Genomic DNA, 14,504 nt, shown 5'->3' with positions numbered 1-14,504 from the left:
ATAATATCTTAAAGAGCTGCGACGAAAATACACAAGAATGATTGAATGCCACCTCTGATACTGTGGAGAATATGGTGGAAATGTTCCACATTTGGGTTATTGCAAAAAGGACCGTCCATAAATGACGTCACGCGATTTTTTACCCCCTCCCCCCACCCCAATTCGTCACACGACGTCACAAAAAGTCAGACCCCCCCCCCTCAAATATGACGTCACAAAGCTCTGCTCCCCCCCCCCCCCAAAAAAAAACATGCTTCAAATCGCTTTAAATTATTGTCATTGTAGTGCGTATTTAATGTGGCGCTGCACTCTGATGTTGTAGGATAAAACATTTCTTAAAAAGTCTATTTAATTAAGTAGAACGTGTTGTCTATATTTATTTAAAGTTGAACATTTTGATGGGACGTCACATTTCTCACCCCCCCCCCCTCGTCACACATCGTCACAAATGTCTAACCCCCCCCCCCCCCCCAGGTGCGTGACGTCATTTATGGACGACCCCAAACAACAATTCTAATTTCCAATGCTTTATACTTTTACCTTGTAGATTGCATTGGTGGATGGTGCACGTCAAATGGGGCCCTAAGCAGACGTCATCTTCAGGGGGGCTACTGATGAGATCCAACCAGATGGCAGCACAGATATTGTGAGGGCAGGGTTGGAAGTTATTTGATTTTGTATTTAAATGTCTTCATTTATTTAATCTCTTTAGCTCTACTGCCTCTACCAGCAATGCCTCCTACCCCTGGACAAGTAGGGCGCTACAGATATATAAACAAGAGGCATGTATGTCGTGAAACAAAGAGAAATGTAGACAAAATGCATGCGTGGCAATCGTTCATGCGAGAATGTACTTAGTTACGGATTACTTCGCTGAAGTGCAAAAGTTGTGGGTCGAACACGACCGCGCAAACGACGAACAGACTAATCGAGGAACGTACCAACGACATGATTGTGATGCTCTCACCAAAACGCTCGAGAGTAGACGCTCTCCCCCCCTCCCGCCCACAGATGTCTCGAAGCTTGTCGACCTATGGTATCTATGTTATAAATTGAAACCCAGAGCACGGACATCACGAACACGTGACAAACCCCGGAAACAATGCACACTCAAAATTGGGGGCCCCACTTGGAGGCACTTGGGGTCACTGCCCTACCACAAGTGACGTCATCACACCTGCCCCTCTATTTAAGGAACGAAACGGGAGGATTTCTCCACAAATGTGGCGGTCGCCTGATGAAGCCCGTTGTAATTACTGGCGAGACATCGTACTCTGATTGTAAATGTTGTGGCGTTGCTCTCCAACTCACCGGTTAGTGCTGTACGAGTAACGAATTGGCACGTTCTGTTTACGTGACAAAACGTACTAATTGGCTGTGTCGGGTGGTGGCGGGTTTATCGACACATTTATATGTTTACGAGTTAAAACTCCAAAAAAACCTGTATCATGGATGGTATTGGTCGCGAAAGCCTCCTACGTGTTAAACTGCCTTACCGCAGTAGGGGCAGTGGCGTTTGGCTAACCATCGAACAAAGACCGCAACCGTATTGCACGCTTTAAGATTTACTTCTGCGGCCGTCTGGAACGCTCTTCCTACCGATATTAGGAAGCCACTGGAACTGTGCACTTTAAAATCTAGATTAAAAACTAATTTCTTTAGAACTGACTTTAGTTTGTTGTCCTTCCCCCCGCACCTCCGATTAGCACGGTTGGCTACGTACGACGCGAAATAAATTCAACGTGCATACTTACGTACGGGAGAAGCAGATTAACGGGTAAGGGAAGGATGAGGGGGACAAAGGGGACTAATGTAATCACACAGAGCAGGAAATAAAGTCACATCAGCGCGATGTCTGGGTTTATCCTTCTTGTTTTCCCCTCGGAGTAACTTTCGCTCGGTGCTCACCACCGTACGATGTTTCAGTGTCAGGAGTCGATCCGCTTGCCTCCACTGTTCCGGTTAATCACGCTTCGCTCGGTAGAAACGGGGGACCACATCGCCCTCATGCTCCAATTGTTTTGCTTTCAGCTTGTGGCCGAGAGCAAGTCGCAGTTTGAAAGGTAGCATTATCTCAATGCGTGCACGTATTTGTTATTTATTTCCTGTTAGAAAACGCCCGGCTGGAATTCACACACACACGTCTAAGCTCCTTTTTTGTCCACCCACCCATTTTATGTTCTGACCACAGAAATGTGACCACTAGCAGGAGGGAGTTGTGCAAAACATCGACGAGGAGTTATGCTGCAACAAACCCTCTTTAATGTACATTGCAAATTACATTCCGGGTTCAAACCACTTCACCGGTAACCATGCATTCACCGTATGGTACTTTTGAGGCTGATATGATCAGTGGCATTGTACAGTTTGAGTTGCCACCTATCTGGGTTTGACCCAGACAATCAGAGAATTGGCATGCTATGCTCGGGTGTGGCAGGAATTGGTTTGTACTGAGATCTGGCACCGGTATGCTGTTGAACTTTACTCCAGTGAGCCTTCACTGTCTTGATAGGCCAAGTGCTGACTGAGTGAGATATATGTCCAGGTATGGGGACCATAAATATTAGAGGGCAACAGTATTTCGGATGATAGATGCTAAAATCGTTCGAATGGCCATGTGAGTGTTCAGACATGCAACAATTGCAATGTGACATCTTCGAAGGGGCATGCATAGCTGAATGCAATCAAGATTAAGTGGCACCGAATATGGCCTTACTCTTTGGTTCTTTCGGTAAAGTCACGTAGGTATAAAATAAAATAAATGACGACGTTTCGGGCGCAACACAAGCGTCCGTCATCAGGTGTTGCACAGTTCTCAGACAACCATTTAGGTTTCGATTTAAAGCTTTCGTGACTGCAGGGATTCATCTTCTTGGTTCTTTCGGTAAAGTCACGTAGAAGGGAAATAATAAAATAATAAAAATAAAACATAATAAAATAATTCTCACGACGTTTCGGGAAGACAGACCTGTTCTCCACCTGAGGACGGCTGCTTGCGTTGTGGCCGAAACGTCGTGAGAATTATTTTATTATGTTTTATTTATTTTATTTTATTATTTCCATTCTACGTGACTTTACCGAAAGAACCAAGAAGATGAACCATTCAGGTGTCGACAAAATGGCTCAGTCCATTAGCTTGAGGCCTACGTGTGGGCAATTACTGTCGGTGCATATGTGGTTAGGGCACTGCGCTACGAACCCGGCGACCCGAGTTCAGTTCCCGCTCACGACCGATAGCCGTGGTGAATGTATGAACTGGTGCCGGGCCTCGCTTACGTCGACGCAGCCTTAAATGAGTACCGGGTGTGGTGTGTAAACATCACCACTTTAGAGACAAAGATGGGCAGGCTGGCGTGATGCAGGCCAGCCACTCCTTCGTGCGCCGTGCCAGCTCTCACAGGTCCTCAATAATAGCACCTGCCACAACAGTCTGTTAAAAGGCTACACGGGGGATCTTTGTCTTTACTTTTAGTTCTTTTGGTAAAGTCACGTAGGTAAAAAATGAAATTAAAATTAATAAAAATTAAAAACAATAAAATCACGATGTTTCGGAGGCAACACAAGCTTCCGTCTTCAGGTGAAACTGTCACAGCAAAAAATCTGTATCAAGGTCTCCGAAACGTCGTGATTTTATTGTTTTAAATTTTTATTAATTTTAATTTCATTTTTTACCTACGTGACTTTACCGAAAGAACTAAGAGTATGAATCATTGCAGTCATGAAAGCTTCAAATCTAGAATCTTTGTCTTTGTTGTATATTTGTTCAAAGCACGACATTTTCACATTACATGTACGTTCCAGACATATTCATCCGGCTGCATACATACCCATGAGCCAGGATAAAGTTCCACTCGCCAAATGCATGAATACATGCGTTAAAGCAAACCTCCGGTTTATTTTTTTGTCACAACAGCTAAAATAGGCCTTTTTCCTCTCCCGCCAAAAATACGTTCCAATAAAGACGAAGGATGACTCCCCTTGTCCTGGCAGAGTGAACGCTACCGCCGAGGCAAGATCTGTCTTGTGTTCTGCCCGCAGCGGAATTCCTGTTGCCAGTAATGACTCTGCTGGAACCCACCCCGGGGGTGAGAAGCCTCCTTCATTGTCTGTTATTTCACCTCCCCCCTTTGACACAATTTCCATTGCTTGTGTGCGCTCCTCGCACGTTGCCATCTCTCCGGCAAGAACGTTGAGAGTTAACAGTCGATGTCGCGCCTCCTCGCGTAAAGTGTTCTCGCTTGTCGAAGCCGTTTTTGCGCGTTGGAAAGTGGTCCGTGATAACGACGATGCATTCGAGACCGAAGTGAAGTATTCATTAAATATAATCATATGGGTTTTCCCCTTTTTTCTGGCAACAAAACTGAAACCTTTTTACAAGGAATCATGTGTGCATTAACTACAATGCTTGTGATTAAAATGCAAAAAAAACACACTCTGATAATATATGCATTGTCCTTGAAACAGATTGGTCCACACCAGAGACAGATTTCTTTTGAGCCTCGTCTCAATTGGTGCTAGACCAGAGGACGCCAAAAGGCGTACAGCTCAAAGACAATGCACTATCAAAGTAATGAGGGCTCGGGGTGAGCATCTACATAATTAGACCTCCTTTGCCAGTACCAAAATATAATAATCGGGTTTTTCCCCTTTTTTGTGGCAACAAAACTGAAACCTGTTTACAAGGAATCATGTGTGCATTAACCACAATACGTGCGGTCAAAATGCAAACAAAAAACACACAAAGCCATCTCTGGTGTGGACCAATCAGTTTCAAAGACAATGCATATGTTATCAGAGTATGTTTTTTTGTTTTAATTTTGACCACAAGTATTGTGGTTAATGCAGACATGATTCCTCGTAAAAAGGTTTCAGTCTTGTTGCCAGAAAAGAAGGGGGAAAACTCTATTATTATATTTTGGTACTGGCAAAGGAGGTCTAATGATATTCAGGCAATAGTTGGGAAAAAAGGCATCCCTCTCTTTTTTAACAAAGCAGTTAACATTTTTCCCCCCACAGAGGCTAGGTGGGTTGATAGAGCTGCATGCATGTATGTTGAACTTCTTTCACACCATACGTAAACAACCGTGCTCATCGGAGTTGTGAATGACAGAGCAGTGATGATAATAGCGGTGCCTGCGATACAAAATATTATAGTGTTGTGTATTCTAAATATGCACAAGAAAAAGTAAAAAGAAATGTCATTGTTCGATTTAAAGGCAATTGAGCCCAACGTCATTGAAATTGTTAACAAAGGGTTAAAAAAATGATTTGTAACAAAAATAAACATTCAAAACAAATCCCATGTGACGCAATGAATGTTTATTTAAGGCTGCCACACCCAATATATTTTGCAATTCAAACAGCATGAAATGACCTCCAAATCAATACACATGAAAAAGACAAATCAATTAAGTATTCGATCTGAAGACAACTAGTCTAAAGAGGTAACAGAATTCGCAGGTGAGAAAGCAAGCCATCATCAATATTGAACATTCCACGTGTTGCCCTCTGACCTGGAAGTGAAGGATGATGGTCCAGATGAGCCCCAGGGTGAGCTTGGGGTTTCCGTCTGCGATGTCATCGCTCCGGATGTTCACCAGCTTGATCTGCGTGGTTACAATTACAGACTGGACTTATAGAGGGCCACAGTACCACCGCATCTCCAGACGCAGTGATGAGAAGAGCTTATGCATGCCAGGAAGATGGATTGTGATGGCAATGTGTATCCAGCATTCCATAGATGATCACAGCTGATGAGCATGAAGATAATATATCCTGTATGTGTACTATATATTTTTAAGTCATATATTTTCCATATATCTTTAGTGAATTGCTTACCTTTACCTATACTTTGCACTCCCTAACGCTTTTTATCGTATTGTTTGTTGTTGTAACTTTGTGACACGCCCCTACTGGACATCTGCGAAAAAGAGCTTCATAGCTCATTGCCTGCGCAATGAGTTTGCAGCACGGATGCTATCTCAGTTGTTAAATGAGACCTTACACACAAGCTCTTAAGATAACACTGGTCAACAAAAAAAAATCATTTTTTTCTGGCCTGGACTTTTGCAGCTGTTTTAGACTAATTTCAGGGTGCTGATTCCAAATCTGATCTCAGATTTTCTATATCACATCTCATTTTTATGCTATCGGCATACCCCATTTTCATTGATTTTACCCTAAATTAACTCTGTCACTTATGATTGCAAGTTGTTGCGAGTCAGTGACTGCTTTAGTGTTAAAATATGGTGCTGCATTTTTAGGATAGTGTGTTTATAATATCATTTTATGTAGATATCCACATTTATTTAATATTTTTCTTCTGCAGTTTGTATTGAAAATGCAATATTTGATATCTCAAAAACCTGATGTGATAGACAGATTTGGAATCAGCACCCCAAAATTACCTTAAAACCGTTGGAATACCTTATGCCAGAAAAAGTGTGTTGACCAGTGTAATTCATGAGACATCGTGACTCCAGAGCCGGGCGTTCGTGTGTCGCTACGAGTACGTGTACATTGGCTCTGCGCAGCGGAATCACCTGGCGAAGACGCAGGAAGTCGAGGGCTATCTGGACGTTGTGGAGACGATGGAACCTCATGCGGCCTTTCTCACGAGGCTGAAAGCAGCAGCGCAACCACCACACTTAGCATGTTAGAGCATGGCATCTGTTACAATTACACGCAGATCCACATACTTCGAACAATACCGTATCTGCAAACATCTATTAAACACTAACGCGCCGCACTATGATGTGGTGTGGCCAACGTCACACACGGCTGGTTGCCATTGCTGATTTTCACCGTACCAGGTGACCGTTTCATGCCGAGCTTACCTCGTTGGGGGCACGTATCAATTGCCAAAGGCATTGTGACGATAACATCATACTCGATTCGTCGCAATAGTAACACTGTGATAAGCCAGTGTGCCATTGCGCGTATGTACGTTGAACTTCTTTCGCACCGTACGTGGCCAACCGTGCTAATCGGAGACGCTATACAGTATATTATATGCACACCGATGTAAACATGCATGCATATTTAACACGTGCAGGGTTTTGTCAACCAATATTACGTTTCACAATCGATTGCTGGGTCAGATTGTGTCAGTAAAATGTGCATCGTAATCCCTCCTCCATCCAACACAAGCCAATGAATAAAGCTGTCAGGCAGTTTCCAGAAATAGTTTCTGGCAACTGCCGGATGATGCTGGCTGTATATCTGCCAGCGAATCGTGGTGCCAAGTTGTTAAAATAAAGTTCTGAAGGGCACTGTGGTCACAATCAAAGCTGACTGCAATGGAATCACCGATCTTGCTGATATTAGCCAATCAAATGAAGGGGGCGTGTTACATCATTACTCGATCCATGGATGGATTTAACAATTAATCGACACGGAGATTAACCCACAAATGATTATTAGCCGGGTATTTTTTATGTTTGTTTATTATGGATCGAATGAGCAGAATCTATACAATTAAATCTCGGTTAACAATCCGCAATGACAAAATATGGGCAAACCTCTGATGGGTGATTTTGTGGGGTGTACGATTTTATCGCTCTAATGCGGTGCTCCAAAAACTACTGGCGGTGCTGCTGACGCAAAAATGTATCGAGACGTTTGTCACGTGACAACTTTGAATCGGCTGTCGGGTGGAAGAGGGTTTTGCGACACACATTTTTACTTACGCACCTACGCGATCCGACCTCATCAATCAATTGCGAATCTTGCATTGTATGTTCGCTTTACTGTAATTGTTGATACATTTTGCAAAGAGATGCATTTGTTAGCAGCTCACCTCAATTATAATAAATAGCCTTTGTTTTCCATCGTGGTGCACCGCGAATGGTGTTCTGCGTGTGGACGTGAGCCATCACTTTTAAATGGTGTAAACGGAAAGAATCGATTGTGACACGCACCATCCGATGCAGCATAATAAAGTAAATTTCAGTTCGTGAATGTTCACATCATTACCACAATGCTGCACCTGGACAAGGACTGTATATAACAATAACAATACTAAATTACATTTGTAAAACGCCTTTCTGCAAGGTACTCAAGGCGCTGTACATCCCAAATAAGGAAATCGTCCGCCAAAGGAAGGGAAAAAAAACCTAAGAGGTAGAGAAGGCGATTCAGGAAACCTAAAGCAAGAGAAAATAAATGCGTCTCGAGGCGGGCTTTAAACAGTGCCGTTACTTGGATTAGCTTTGCACGTGCTGGAGAAGAAAGCGCATTCAATGCCGGACTAAAACGACACTGTTGCTGCCACTGCTGCTGCTGCTGCATTCACGAAAGCTCACACAATGCACCCGGAGCAGGTGGTGGCAGTTCGTGCCTTCAGGTCGAGGGAGGGAGGCAACAGATTCCATCTCATGGTTGTTGTTCCAGCCTTAGGTGACTTGCTCGCACGTGAACTAATTGAGAAGCCGGAATGCTGCTGGCAGCAGCTTCACCGTACGAGCTCCGTCCCTACCAGACGGACGCATGCAGCAGAGTCCCCGGAGAACTGGTCTGGTGGAGCCCAGCGCTGGTGCAGCATCATCATCACACGTGGCCTTCGTGTTCCAATTATAAATTCGCGCCGAACAATGTTATCGGCTGAGACGAGTAGACCCGAGGCAAACTGTGGTTATTATTCGCTGTCATTGCGGCTCGAATGAAAATAAAAAAAACACGAACTGGTTGAAGTGTCGACGCTTACAACTCCAGAACTTTCGAATTACATCCAATACAACATTCAGATGCAGCTCTTCCGTTAACAATTCACGTGGATGTAGCACTACTGCAAAATACAATGCTGTACTTCATACGAACACGTTTCAGCAGATGTGAGAAGCTGATGATTAAGCCGAGAACACCGCTGGCAATGGGACACGTAAATGGTGTGCTTTGTGTAGCCATAATTACCAGTGGGCAATTATAAAACAGCCCAACGACCCCCGAAATGCAAGGCAATGTCCCTCTCAGCGGGCCACGCAATGGGGCAATGATGCAGTGCACCGCTTCTGAATGTTCTTGTAGGTCAATTCAAGAGATGCCTGGCTCCACTTGAAAGGAAGGCGTGGGGTGAGGTGGGGGGTGGGGGGTGGGCGCCATTTTTTGCCTGTTAAAAATCGTTGAACGTTCTCCACACAAGCGCTCCCAGGGTCCTCCAAAAGGGAGTTCGCGATGCGTTAATTTACCGCTGTCGCCCCGAACCTGCCAAAATCCATGGAACACTGGACCAGTCTCACTGCGCCCGCCCGCCCTCCCACCATCGTGGTAAATGAAGGTGGTGGCACAGAATGAGGGCTCTCTTTATTCTTCTTTATTTCACCAGGTAAGGCCCACGCTGAGCTGCGTAGCTCTTTCTCAGAAGCGACCTGGCCGTCACAAATGATCGCTCAACGAAGTTGACCCGTCGTCACGTGGAAATTTACAGCAGCAAGCAACTACTCGGAAACGCGTGGTGACGTCGATTCTAAATGTGGTGGGGAAAAAACACAGGTAGACCCGGAGAAAAATCCACACAACCACATATACAGCAGGCGTTAGGGTCGGGGTCGAACCAACGACCTCCTGTATACTAGGCGAGCTAGTTAATGAGCGGGGTGCCATGAAATTGTGTCCCAAAGTGCATGAGCGGATGGCGCAATGGGCAGCACAGACAAGTGAAGCGATGGGAATTGTAAGAAGCTCGCAACAGCGGCTGGGAATCCAATGACTTGGAAGGAAAACAATTAAAATCCATAAAACACCCACGGTTCTGGCATGCTGTGTGACATATCCACGCGGCAGGGCAGGGAACTCTTTTAGATTAGGCCTCCCATTAGATCACTGTTAGAGTGGTCACGCACGCTAATTACGGCACTGTACTAATCCTCAGTTCCGTTCCAATTAAATCTGTACCACCCTAACTCGATAAAGGGGATCCACTCGGCACGCACAACGCAGGGGATGGTGTAATGTTACCATGGCAATTAGGAGCCCGCCGCGAATGGAAACACGTACGACATTGGCTGTGCTTGGGTGAGGCAGTTGAGGATTTATGTGAAGGTGATGGGGAGATGAAACGCATGAGGTGAAACACAGTGTCGTGACAGCGCAGTCACCGTAAACAAATTGGGTGAGGTCACAGGATGCGTGGGTTACAAAGGGGCTGTTTGTGAAAACACAATTGAACAACAAAATGTTAATGGCCTTCGTAATAATGTCGGGGCAAATAAATGTGATCAGCTAAATGCGCATGTCTCTTTCGTATTTCATTTTGGAGCATGACTTCAAAACGGCAGAAATGAGACCTCACAATTTAACGTCTGGTGGAGCGCCCTTGCCTATAACATCTCACAACTAAGCATCATCAATCGTTCAATTCGCCTGACTCTGCTGTTGAAACTTGGAATGTCACAATCGGTTCAGAAATTTTCCTACGGAAACAAATTTGTCGATAAAACATTAGTCCGGGATGCCCATCGGCTGATGAATTGACGTATTTTAATTAATGTGTACATGGAGTATAGATCTACTTTTGTTTGGATACTTCATGTCATGCTTATTTGCTTTTTTTGTTATCAAACAGACATCATCTGAGGAATCTGTTAAATAAGAGCTTCAACTGTTCATGAACAAAACTACAATTCTAATAACCAGATAGTGCTTAAAACAATATAAACTTATACTATTTTTTTTATTATTTTCATTTACACTCGCCTCCTTCGGTTAACATATTGTATATGACTTGCTGCATATAATACACTAGAGTGTTTACTGCACTTTCCTATGGTATTAAAATATTAAAATAAAACAAGCTTCTGTAGAGAACACCTCGTTTGGATTGACAACCAATGCACGAGTCTCGGCTCATCATGGAAGCCTTGAAGGTGAATTACTGAAGAAGATGTCATAATGATTATAGTCATTAGACCTGTGAGTAATTATGAAGTGTGGCCAGAAGATTGCCTCGTTGACTTCTTTTAAACATTTTGCCAAGGTGTGCATTTTGCCCCGAAAAGTCAAATTCAAACACATAATGTGATGTCTTGCCTGTTTGAATTAAAAACATAATTCCTTGCCATATTTTGGTGATTTGAACGTACCGTAACCTTTATATGTCACTACAAAATGGGACCTGTTTGCCAGTATCAAAATATAAAAAAACGCTTTTTACCCTTTCTGGCAATAAAACAGCTGTTAAGATGTTCAAACGCCAAACAGAAAGATTTTGCAAGGAATCAAGTCTGCATTAACCACACGTGCCTATGGTGAACATGTAGACATGCAGACATGCATGTTCACTACAAGACTGGATTCCTTGCATAAGGTTTCTATTTGGTGTTTGAACATCTTAACACCTGCTTTATTACCATTTAAGGTCAAACCTATTCTTATTTTTTCATACCTGGATATGTCACTGTTCGTCGTTGTATGATTTCACAGCAATCGATGTTTTGTTTTATTTCCCCATCCGAGGGACTTACCAGCCGCAATTGCTTGAAAATATCACGTTCCCTTGGCTGCATCAGGTAGCAGCGGCAAAGGTCAAAGGGCGATAGTAGCAGCCAGAGGCAGAGTACAAAAGGGTCACAGGGCAAAGGCCAGGCAAGCAAGAGAAACACACTGTGAACATTAAAGTGAAAAAAAAAAGATTCTAAAGAAAATTACAGAAACATCTCTTTATAACAACCGGGTTTGTATACCAATGTATAACTGTGTCACGACTCTCATTTCTTTTTACGGCATTTGTTCCGAGTGCTGAATGAATGCAAAGCGATTTCTCACAACGGTGGTGAAGCCTGCAATGTCTCTGCGCTGTATGCAGCAAGCGATTGCGTGGTATTCCAATTAAAGGATTGTTATAAAGAGTGGCGGGTTTCAAGGAAATGTTACTGCAGCAGAAGCCTGAAGCCACAGTTTGCAAGTGTTAATGGATAAACAATGAGTGGGTAAAAAGTCCATTCAGCAGGCAATGCATGTCAGAGCAAGTGCACCACATACAGGATGGTGCAACGTACATCAGAGTCAATGTATGCCATACAGGAGGGTGCAACTCATACATCAGAGTCAATGTACTACATACAGGAAGGCACAACGTTTATATCAGTCAGCATAGGAGTGTGCAAGAAGGTGGAAGGATCTCAGCCCATGGCAGGCCGGGTGTGCAGCCAACACAGCTCAAGGAGGACGAATATGCAATGATTCTCACGGCGGTTTGGTGAGTGCGGTTTATCCGCATTGAGCGCATGCTGAATCGGATTCACCGTTCTTCCCGAGCATCAACATTGCAGTAGGGCATGCGGGTTAAACGCAAGTGGTGGGTTTTTTTTCCATCACGTGTCCAAAGAAGAAACAACATATAATCGGTGTGCTATGAAGGAGGCCCATTGCCCAAAACGTCGCCGATTTTTTAAATATTTTTTACCCCTCTCTCTTAAGACCACAATGTGTTGTTGACGAATGTGTCGAGTTTTTTGCTAAAATGTTCGACTTCATCGTGTTTTCCCTCCTCGGATTGCCCCCCCCCCGCCAAATCGGGGCCTGACCAACGGCGAGGCGCGATAGGGCGAGTGTAAAGAGGTAACACCCTTCGCGTGCATACCAGCTTCTCTCCTGACAGCACTTCCAGCAGAGAGATGAGGTTGTGACCGTCCCGGAGGTCTTCGTACATGTCGTTCACGTGCTTCCGCACCTGCAGCCCAAGGGAGGAAAAGCGAGCATCGTTCGATTAAAGTCACGTAGGTAAAAAAATTAAAATTAAAATTAATAAAAGTAAAATAAAAATAAAATTAAAATCACGACGTTTCGGTGGGAACACAAGCCTCCGTCTTCAGGTGGAACCGTCACAGCACGATAGCTGTATCAAGTGTGCGATAGCTGTATCAAGTGATACAGCTATCGTGCTGTGACGGTTCCACCTGAAGACGGACGTTACCGAAAAAACCTAAGAATATGAATCCTTGCAGTCACGAAAGCTTCAAATCTAGAATCGTTTGATTAACCGGCTCATCGTCACCACCTTTGCCGACGTCTTCTCAATCACTCACAGCGGGCTAGCAGCCTGTGCGTTGCCCGATGTCAACACGGTTGGCTATGGACGGTGCAAAAATAAGTCAGAGGTGCATACAAACGACGACTCGTCCACTTCGGCAATTTCCACCTAATCGCCAGAATTTCGCAAAAGCAAGACGTTTGATTATAAGTTAATTTGGCTCTCTTCAAAGCTTTCGTGACTGCAGGCATTCATCTTCTTGGTTCTTTCCAAGCTTGGTGGTGTTCATTCAGATGCTGTCTTTCCGACAGACCTGTTCTTCACCTGAGGACGGCTGCTTGCGTTGTGGCCGAAACGTCATGAGAATTGTATTTTATTATGTTTTATTTTATTATTTTATTATTTCCCTTCTACGTGACTTTTCCGAAAGAACCAAGAAGATCAATTTGGCTCTTAAAATTGCACCTACGATTAGCACGGTTGGCTACGTACGGTGCGAAAGAACTAAACATACTTACTTACATAAAATATCCACTTACTAGTCATTGGACTAGTATTACTTTTGATAATATGTAAAGGCAGTATGCAAGGAGAAATGCTAATTACGTTTTAACTGTTATTTTTTTGCCTTGGAAGCGAAGTGAACTCAAAGTATCTGTTCGGATTAAATAAATCAGCATCCTCCTGGCTAAAAAAACAGGATGTTGTTGCAGCACAGAACTTGTAAATTAAAGGAGCAAATTAACTCCGAATGACCCTGCCATCCAGAAATGTGGTCTTTGTATTCAGCTGCTTGTGCATTCAACACTCGTATCAAATGCTACTCACACGATCTTTCTGGACTAAGCTGTTGCCATAATAAAATCAAATGGTTGTGACGCAATTAATTGAGGCTATGTTTGTAAGAGCGGTACTGGGTCATTGGTATTTTTAGGGGCTCGGAAACTAGGAGTTACAACAAAAACACAAGTGTAGCTTGGGAGGGTGACATGCCAGGGCACACAAGTTAGTTATTTGAAGAGTAACAGTCATCATTTTCATTGTGGGAGCACATGAAACAATCATCTTCACTAACCTGCTTTCGTTCCTCCCTTAAAACAACCCCTTTCACTACCCCAATCCCTATCACTACCCCAACACTTGCCACTACCCCAACCACGATCACTACCCCAACCCCTACAACTACCCCAACCCCAACCACTACCCCAACCCCTACCACTACCCCAACCCCTATCACGACCCCTATCACGACCCCTATCACTACCCTTACCACTATCACTACCCCTATAACTACCCCTATCACTACCCCAACCCCTATCACTACCCCAACCCCTATCACAACCCCAACCCCTACCACTACCCCAACCCCAACCACTACCCCAACCCCTACCACTACCCCAACCCCTATCACGACCCCTATCACGACCCCTATCACTACCCTTACCACTATCACTACCCCTATAACTACCCCTATCACTACCCCAACCCCTACCCCAACCCCTATCACTACCACAATCACTACCCCAACCTCTATCAC

At 44.1% G+C, this 14,504-nt stretch overlaps 1 protein-coding gene across 4 annotated transcripts in view; it reads right to left on the bottom strand.

The window, feature by feature from the left end:
- Window positions 1-14,504, bottom strand: part of PLEC (plectin) — a 175,788-nt gene that overhangs the window by 64,303 nt on the left and 96,981 nt on the right. For all 4 annotated transcript variants that reach the window (XM_078604279.1, XM_078604280.1, XM_078604278.1 and 1 more), the window contains exons 3-5: window positions 12,578-12,667; window positions 6,543-6,620; window positions 5,514-5,606 (exon numbers count right to left, since the gene is read on the bottom strand). In XM_078604279.1, the coding sequence (XP_078460405.1) occupies window positions 5,514-5,606; window positions 6,543-6,620; window positions 12,578-12,667 (261 nt within the window). The remainder of the gene's footprint in view (window positions 1-5,513; window positions 5,607-6,542; window positions 6,621-12,577; window positions 12,668-14,504) is intronic.

This window comes from Lampetra planeri, chromosome 22 (genome assembly GCF_965212315.1).
Source record: "Lampetra planeri chromosome 22, kcLamPlan1.2.h2, whole genome shotgun sequence".
Classification (NCBI taxonomy): Eukaryota; Metazoa; Chordata; class Hyperoartia; order Petromyzontiformes; family Petromyzontidae; genus Lampetra; species Lampetra planeri.
This window is presented reverse-complemented; position numbering and strand designations above follow the sequence as displayed.